The sequence below is a fragment of the Musa acuminata genome, chromosome BXJ2-4 (assembly GCF_036884655.1).
Source record: "Musa acuminata AAA Group cultivar baxijiao chromosome BXJ2-4, Cavendish_Baxijiao_AAA, whole genome shotgun sequence".
NCBI lineage: Eukaryota > Viridiplantae > Streptophyta > Magnoliopsida > Zingiberales > Musaceae > Musa > Musa acuminata.
In genome coordinates, this window is record NC_088341.1 from 15,646,361 (window position 1) to 15,655,143 (window position 8,783).

Genomic DNA, 8,783 nt, shown 5'->3' on the forward strand with positions numbered 1-8,783 from the left:
GCCCTTATTTATAGTTCCAAGACGAGACAACAAGTCTGATTTTCCCGATGTGGGACTATGGGACTTGCCAAACTAACAAGAACTACTCCTGCTACGCAGCAAGAAAACAGCGAACTTGGATGATAAATACAGCCAGTTCTGTATCTTTTTCATGTTGACCTGACACAGTTGACTTCAATTTACTGCAATTTTGCCCCAGACTTAGTCAGCAGAGGAAAAATAAGATGCTTAGACAATCAATTAGTCACTTACCAATCTTAAAATTGGTAAAGCTTACTTATCATTCCATATTGGCTTGAAACAGTGCAAAAACACAACAATGAAGTCCAGCTTAATAAAAATGAATCTGTGCATGATCCCAAGTAGCTTTATACAGTAAAACTATTGCTTAAAGGTCTTTCTACAAGTTTATACAGTAACCCTGGAGAACTACTATTTCAGACTCTAATGCATGTGATGTATTATTCTACAGCTGCACTCAGTTAAGTCAAAGTGGGGAATTGTTGGGGGATAGATTAAACTCAAGACAGCATTTTATTAGCTTTTGGAGTGTGGATAGGTGTCAGCCTTATCTTTCTACCAACTTCTCACACTCATGGCATGCAATTCAAAATATACCTGACCAACTAAAGGAAATCAGAATTGGATGCCACTTCCTACCTTCCTAAACTTATGATCTGCCCGGAGAGGATGGCTGAAAGAATAGCTAGCTGCACAGAGTGTTTGGATGGGGCTAAAGATGGCAACAAGAGGAGGGCCTTTTCTGTTCAGACACCACATCTGCAATGCTATGCACACACCAACCATTGCTCCTCCCTGCAGATAAGAAAGAACAAGGAATCACTTTCAGATACAGCTGAAGCAGAACACTAGTCTTGAAGCAATGGAGCCAATCATTACCAAGAACCAAGTATAGATGGCAGTGTCACCAACATGTATTTTGCCTTGTGTTAGGACTTGCATCAGTGCAGTGAGAGCAGAAGCCAGCACAGAAGTTATCACGCATGAGGATGAACCTCATCATATTTGCAGTCTGCATTAATGCTGAAAAAGAAATCATACTTAGTTGTCCTGAGAAGAAAGATTTAGAAAGTTCCAAACTTGCATTTTTACAAACAGTTAGATTACATAGGTAGATATAAACTTCTTATATCTATTGTAGTTTGCCTCAAATGTTAGTATGATACATAAATCAAACACAACAGAATAAAGCAAGCTAGGAACGATCCAATTGAATGATTATGAAGAACCTGATTGCAATTCTTGCAAGCAAAACTAGTTTCTAGCAACAGCCTATTTGATCCGTAATGGTTCTCCATTGTGTGTTCACATGTTTGTTGACATAAAACAAAATCCTTGTGTGTTCACAGTGAAGAGCGCCAATAGTACAGTTTGATTTGGAAGCTAATTACCTGCAATTGCAAAACTACTGCTGCTAAGAGATAGAAGCAGCCTAAGATCCAATCGCTGTAGGTGTCCTTGTCCAAGTGCTTCATCAATAATTTTGGCTCCTTGCTTTTTAAGTTGGGAGAATTGGAATTGCTGCGGAAGCAGCTCATTGCTACAGAACCACTAAAGCATACAAATGTTTCCCCAACTTTGGCTCTACTGTACCAGTATTCTACTTCAAACTTCTCCAACCTGCAAGGCACTGAAACTATTGATGCAGCAACATGACTGAGTCAGACATTTTGACAAGCAGAACGTGGACATAATCTGAGATGGTGTCAAATGCAAGCCAAGTGCTTTCGGATGTAAGTGTGTAAGAATGCGTACCTGAGGCAGACTGCAACGATGAAGATGAGGCCAGGAGCGAGATTAGACATTGCAGAAGCAATGGCCGGAGAGGTCTTCTTCATTCCCAGCATCATCTACACTCTACATGTCAATAACTATATCCAAGAAAGATAAAGACAAAAAAAAAAAACAAAAAACAATGTGGGTAACGGAAAAAGCTTTTTAAGTCATTTGATTCCAAAATGACTTAAGGATATTTGTAAGCTATTTACTTCCAAAATCAAAATCTCAGTATAGACAGTAAGGATATTTGTAAGTTGAATAGAATCAAAATTTTATTTTTTATATGATGTATAAATAAATAATATGATGTAATCGCGCATGAAAATGATAAGATAATCAAATCGTAATCAATTCAAAGTAATTATTTTTTTAGTAGATAAAAAAAACTCTTGTAAATAAGACGATTATACATATATGGATTTTGAAAATAATACAAGGCTCAATATTCCTCTATCATTTTTAGTGTAAATGTGTCATTCAATAGATACATAACCAAGGTTTGATATCACCTTACGATTAATTATAGGGTACTGAGATAGTTAACATTTCGTAAAATCATCAATTAAAAACTAAAGATATATTAAATATTATTAATATCTAAGCTTCTGGATATTAAGACACATGAAAGTAGTAGACTTATTTGTATTAACCTTAGTATATACAACGTTTGAATTAACCTGAAGAGTTGTGGCTAGTGGATCCTCCTCACCCTCCAAAGCCATGCAGCACAAACTGAGCTATCAATATGGCGCTCAACTTTGCAGACCATTTCTTCCTGCATGCATCCATACAGCAACTCAACTGTCTGGAGAGAGAGAGAGAGAGAGAGAGAGAGAGAGAGAGAGACCTCTCGCAAATGTAGGCCGAAAGGATGGAAGACGAAGGCGGTGGCCAAGCCGGCGAAGATGGGCAGGAACAGCGGGTCGAGGCCGGCCGCGCGGAAATGGTTTGAGATCACCATGTAGACACCGTAGATGATTGCACGCTGAAGAGACCAGTGATGATGACGACTTCCTCCAACGACTCCCCTCTCGACATCCTTATCTATAAACTGCACAAGGTGAAGAAGGTGAGAGAGTTCTTTGTACTGCAAATGCCGCGTTACCTCCTTCAACAGTCGTCGACGTTCCTCTGATGCTGCTATAGCAGTAGCAATGATAATACTACTGCTATTAATGGCAGTCAACAAAGACGGACAGAGCTTTCAATGGGCAGAGTCGTGCTGCTATTTGAAACGCCCCGATTGTGTACGTTCGGCACGTGTGGCTGTGCGAGCTCACCACCGACGCTGACGCCACGCCGGCCCATATTTAATCTTCGGTCCGCTGAATCGACCTAACGTATGAGCCGGGCCGGATGGCACTGTTTGGTAGGCTGAATGATAATTTTCGCATGTGTATATATATATGTATATATATATATATATACCTGATGTGATAATTAACTTGAATCGTTGATTTGAAATGCTTGAGTTTAGTAATACACCAACCAAGCCATTATAAATTAATTTTAAGTCATCTCCTATTTTCGATGTAACTATTATAATTACTCATACTTATGGGTTTGATGCCAAAGTTAAATATATTATGGGTTTGATGCGATCGTGAAATATAAGTATAATTCAGAAATAAATTCTTACATGGCATAAATTAGGTTTAACCTAGTGGTGCCTTCACGACATGAAATATCACCTACTTATCACGTCCAATATTAAGTTGACTGTAATAAGACAATCGATCCATTAACTTATTGACTTACAATGCTTAACCTTAGGTTAGTAGTAATACACTCATCAAGTGATCGTAAAATAACCAAGTCTTCTCTCAATTTCAACGTGGATATAATAGTAAATTCATTATTATATTATGTGTTTTTAAGAGTTGATTAGGGATCCTTTTACTTACCTTTTCGCCTTTAGATGATTATTGCCTACGTGAGATCTTATGGTTTTTCAAAATTATCTAATGATGTTTTAAATCCTCGGCTATTTGATAATCGAAAAAGTTGTCTCAAACCCTCAATCGTGTACATTTGATCGGGAAATGATTACACAATGATTGTTATTTTTAAAATCATTGTTCACAATAATACCTATATATAGCCATAAATATGAAATCTTGAAGATATTTTGATCCGACACTCATGTGAAACAAAAACAATGATACGATCATTGTAACTGACTTTGATGCCTTGGTAGCATAGTTGATGCAAAGCCTAAACAAACAAACCTGTCTCAATCCAATCCAAACCCTAGAAATGTGGAGTTCAAGTCGTAATCAGGTTTCGGTGGGCAGGAGGACATCAATCGCTGCAGTGTTGCCATTAGTTGGGCAACCAATCCATTGTTTTCTTCTGGTCTAATTTATTGCAGTGTAAAATTATTGTTAGGTTTGGCTAAACATCACAAAATCAGCACATTAATTAACCATAGTTTTCTTGTCTCATCAAACTCAGAGAGGAAGGCATGCATCCTCAGATTACCAAAAGCAAGCTAGTGGTACGCAGTCACTAACAGAGACAACCAGGTTGTTTCATGGGTTGAGGTGGTGACAGACCTCAACTGAGAGGACTCAAGTACGTGAGAGTTACTGCATGGCAATCGAGAGAGAGAGAGAGAGAGAGAGAGAGAGAGAGAGAGTTGCCTGATAAAGACAATCACACACACTTTACTTTCATGAAGGTGTTTTGCCAGTGTTTCCTTCCTCCCAACCAAGCATTGCAGCTTCTTTTGCATGGCTTCTCCAAAAGAGTCTTCTGATAGGGAAAGGCCGAATGATTTATTTCCAAAGGAACAGATCATCCGAACTAATTTCTTACTCAGCAAAGAGAGAAAAAAGATCATCAAGACATGTTTCTTTTCCTGCTTCTCTTCTGCTCATGAATCAAGGATCTTATTCTGCAATGGCCGATTAATCCTGAAGCATTGGCAGATAATAAATTCTTATCTTGTTTTCGCTTTCAGAAATCATGGAACTCTTATCCTCGTAGATCATAGTTCTGGTGATGGATCAGAAGAGCAGATTTCCAAGAGAAATCCACCTACAACATCAATTTAAGAGCTCCAAATCGTACTCACCATGGAGAGCAGAAAAGAAATGTGGTTCATTCACCAATGACATATTGATACAAAGCAGTCCCCCAATTCCATGCATGCATAGAGAATAAGCAGCAGCAGCAGCAGCAGCAGCAGCAGCATTCGTATCATGCGGAGAGCTTCGGATACACCTGCACATACGACCCACATGCATCTCGTGCATGGCAACAGACATGCATCAATTATTTATTGGACCAAGAACAAACTTGCTGCCATAAGATAATGAGCTCGTTTGTTCCTACTCAACACGATGGGCTCAGCAGTGGCACAGATTCAGAGGAAGCCAAAACCTAATGGAGAAAAAGGAGAGAGAATATTGCTCTTGTCTTCAACCGCATGTGGGATGGGTGAGAAGGTAGAACAGTAGTAGTAGCATGACAATGAGAATCACAAAAGTACAGCTATAATTAGATTCTGCATGATAGGATGATTATGCACTCATAATTATTCAGCTATTACTGCTCGAAAAAGAATGTAAAAGCATTAATGCAAGTTTAGAGAGATAGAGAGTGAGAGAGGACAAAGAAATGGTCATGGTGGAGTACTATGTTGCTGCTGAGCTGCATTGGGGTTTCCCTTCAGGATTGGAGGCGCTGGAAGAAGAGGCTTGAATCACGTAGGTCGTCCTCCTCTTGGTCGAGCTGATGCCGTCGCCCGCTGAGGTTTTCTTGGCCTTGGCTCTCCCCTTCTCCTTCTGTTGCTTCTGCTTCCTCTTCGTCGTCCTCCTCTTCCTCATCTGCTTCGTCGTTATTCTCCATAGGGTCACGTGCAGCAGTCTGGTTGGTGTCGTCACCTTTGCTGTTGTTGAAATCGAACCTTAAGCCGCCCATGTCGGAGAATTTGAAGCTCTGGTGGTCGGCCGGCACCACGATCGCATCGAGTAGCTCGGAGTTATCCTTCCCTTGATCGTTACTGGCTCCGGACGCATGAACAGTGGCTACATTTGTAGTGGGGGAAGCGGAGGAAGGATGAGGCTTGTTGGTGAGAGACTTGGAGTAAAGCTGGTCCAGCTGTTGGAAGTATGGGCAGGTCTTGGAGTGCTGCGGCCGCTTCCTGCCACTTTCCTTGGTCTTCCTGAAGTACTTGTTGATGTTCTCCCACTTCTCCTTGCACCGCTTCGCGGTCCGGTGGTAGCCCATCGTGGCCAGCGTCCCGCTCACCTCCTCCCACAGTGGCCCCTTCAGCCCCGGCTCCCGGAATCTCGATTCAAGCCCGCTCCGGACGCGGATCAGTGCCTGCACCTCCGCTTTCGGCCATCTACTCGTGTTGAACATCACCTTGTTGCTATCTGGATTCCCATTGTTGTTGAAGGTCTCGATTTGGAGGTTGCCGATGTTGTTGACGTTCTCCTCCTTGTCGTCGTCAACGTCAGGAGACTGGAGTTTGGAAGGGAGGTTTAGGCTCACGCCGGTTATCTTTTCGAGAAAGGAGATGATGGCGGCCTCGCGGGAGGAGGCGAGAGCGCGTTCCTGGGCTCTCGCAGCAGCCTCGCGGCTGGACTTAGCCGCCTCCTGCTTCCTCCATGCCTCCTCGCGGCTGGTCCTCTCTTGCTCCCTCTTCTCCATCACCTCCAAGAACTTCATGTGGAGGCCCTCCTGGTGGTCCATGATCTGCTTCACGAGGTTCTCGAAGAAGGCAACCACCGAGCTCAGCTGCCTCTGCCGCCACTTCCTCCTCCGCCTCCCGCTGCCTTTAGGGACCTTCTTCGCCGGCGCCTCCTCCCCCGCTGACGTTTCGGACGTCCCACCGACACGATCGGCCGTCCGTAGTCCTGGAGGGGCCGCGGCGGTGACATGCAAAAGAGGGGTCTCGTCACCCGTAAGAGCAGAGCCCGAGCCAGTCTGATTGGGTCCGCCACCGGGCTTGTAGATGGCCTCCAGTTCACTGAAGATCTTGTAATTGCTGCCACCGGCGGCTGATAGATGATCAGAATCCGCTACCTCTTTGCTCTTCCTGGAGTACTTGGCATTTGATGTCTCGGTCTCTGTGTCCGTGCACCTCTTGTTGTTCCTGTTGATGTAGTCTATATCTAATGGCCTCCTGCAGTGGTTCAAACATGAGAGTACAGTGACTGCACTATATATATATATATATATATATATATATATATATATATATATATATATATATATATATATATATATATATATATATATATATATATATATATATATGTATATATATATATATGTATATATATATATGTGTATATATATATATATATGTATATATACATATATATATATATATACATATATATATATATATGTATATATATATATGTATATATATGTATATATATATATATATGTATATATATATATGTATATATATGTATATATATATATATATGTATATATATATATATGTATATATGTATATATATATATGTATATATGTATATATATATATATGTATATATGTATGTATATATGTATATATGTATACATATATATATATAAACAATTAATTATTACCACGAGAGCTCTTTAATGGCGGAATCATCTTCTCTCTGCCAATGGTGGAGGCGACTCTCGGATCCATCGTCTCCTTGCAAGATGCCGCCATCATCGTCATTGATGCCCTCTCGGCTGCCGCCACCGCTACTCTCGTTGACCGCCAGCTTAAAGCTCATGGCGGCGGCCAAAAATGACGGCCCTCCGCCGGTGGTGCCGCCGGAAATGATACGTGTGGGCGACGCGGAGGTCTCGGGAGCCGAATCCTGATCCAGGCCAAGGTGGTGATGCGGGATCAGCCTCCTCGGCTCCAGGTACTGCTGCTGGGGGTGGAAGAGCTGGAACTGGGTGGGCTGCTGGGTGATGGGGATGGAGTGGAAATGGGACAAGTGGGGCGGCAGCGCCGGCGGCTGCGGCTGGTGGTGGGCGTGTGGGTGATGAGGGTGGGGGAGCGGGTAGTACTTGAGAGGGTGCGGAGCTGAAGAGTGGATGTCGGTGGGGGCGGCAGCGGCTGCCGCTGCGGTGGGATTTGCTGAGGAGATGGTGAAGAGCGACGGGCCGCAGCTTTCCACCATGAATTGTTGGATCTCCGACACTCCTCCATATCCCGACTGCATCTTCTCCCCTCCTCTCTCTCTCTCTCTCTCTCTCTTATCTCTCTCGCTCCTCCTTGACTCTATTTGCTCGTTCGTCTCACCTGCGGGTCAACAGGGAAACGCTTCGCCTTTTCTTCTGTATACGACTTTTAGATCTGCCCTCCCATCTGCTCCAGCTTGAAGACCAGCCACTGGGACTGGTCTTCCAGATTCGGAGCTGCACCACTGCCCATGTGTACTCTGCAATCTCTCCTTTTTCTCCCTTTTGTGTGGGGAGGGCGACAGCAACACTCGGAAAGCAGTCGAGCTTCCTTGATGGACAAGCCAGAGCAACACAAAAGCCACCGGCGAGGAATCCCCTCGCTCTCGCTCTCTCGCGTGGTATAGTGTGGCGGTGAAGACAGAGAGGGGGAGGGGTTAAAGAAGGGCGCAGCAGAGGGTGACGTCAGGATGCGGCAAAGGATGAGCACGTGTGGGAGGGCAGAACCGTGAACTGAGAGGGCTGGTTGAAGCTCGACGCACGCGTGTAGGTACGTGCGAAGACCATGGCAGTGGGTTTTGTCACGTACGCACTTGGATTTGGGTGCGTGCGTGCGTGCGTGTGAGAGAGAGAGAGAGAGAGAGAGAGGGGGGGAGCGGAATGGGTCACGGGAAAGTGGTGGGATGCGGTTCGTGTCGGGTTGGTGTGTCGGCACGAAGGGAGAGTGTAAGAGAGGGCGACGCAACGACGGCTGCTTGCTGTCTACGTGAGTCGGTGTCATGATGGGAGTCTAGTATCCTTCGCAGGTGCTTCTTCTTGGTTTCCCGGGTCGATTCAGCAGGGGAGCGACGAGGGAC

General features: G+C 43.8%; 2 protein-coding genes across 2 annotated transcripts; both read right to left on the reverse strand.

Annotated features, from left to right (window-relative positions):
• Positions 1–395: 395 nt before the first annotated feature.
• On the reverse strand, positions 396–2,072 carry LOC103973019 (WAT1-related protein At5g47470-like). The gene is made up of 3 exons (XM_065101739.1): positions 1,777–2,072; positions 1,413–1,677; positions 396–816 (listed from the first exon to the last, which is right to left on the reverse strand). Exons 1-3 carry the CDS (start codon positions 1,869–1,871, stop codon positions 637–639), a joined length of 540 nt encoding a protein of 179 aa, XP_064957811.1. The 5' UTR covers positions 1,872–2,072; the 3' UTR covers positions 396–636.
• A 2,810-nt stretch (positions 2,073–4,882) lies between these two features.
• On the reverse strand, positions 4,883–8,354 carry LOC135610076 (trihelix transcription factor DF1-like). Its single transcript, XM_065104064.1, has 2 exons — positions 7,372–8,354; positions 4,883–6,934 (listed from the first exon to the last, which is right to left on the reverse strand). The coding sequence occupies exons 1-2, from the start codon at positions 7,965–7,967 to the stop codon at positions 5,473–5,475; spliced, it is 2,058 nt and encodes a 685-aa protein (XP_064960136.1). The 5' UTR covers positions 7,968–8,354; the 3' UTR covers positions 4,883–5,472.
• Positions 8,355–8,783: the final 429 nt, after the last annotated feature.

Excerpts from the sequence above, each read along its gene's own strand:
- LOC135610076 (XM_065104064.1), bottom strand. The coding sequence starts at position 7,967 with ATGCAGTCGGGATATGGAGGAGTGTCGGAGATCCAACAATTCATGGTG. Across the intron at positions 6,935-7,371 it reads GCCATTAAAGAGCTCTCGTG|GAGGCCATTAGATATAGACT; the intron begins GTAATAATTAAT and ends GAACCACTGCAG.
- LOC103973019 (XM_065101739.1), bottom strand. The coding sequence starts at position 1,871 with ATGATGCTGGGAATGAAGAAGACCTCTCCGGCCATTGCTTCTGCAATG. Across the intron at positions 1,678-1,776 it reads ATCGTTGCAGTCTGCCTCAG|TCATGTTGCTGCATCAATAG; the intron begins GTACGCATTCTT and ends TGTCTGACTCAG. Across the intron at positions 817-1,412 it reads CAGTAGTTTTGCAATTGCAG|GGAGGAGCAATGGTTGGTGT; the intron begins GTAATTAGCTTC and ends TCTTATCTGCAG.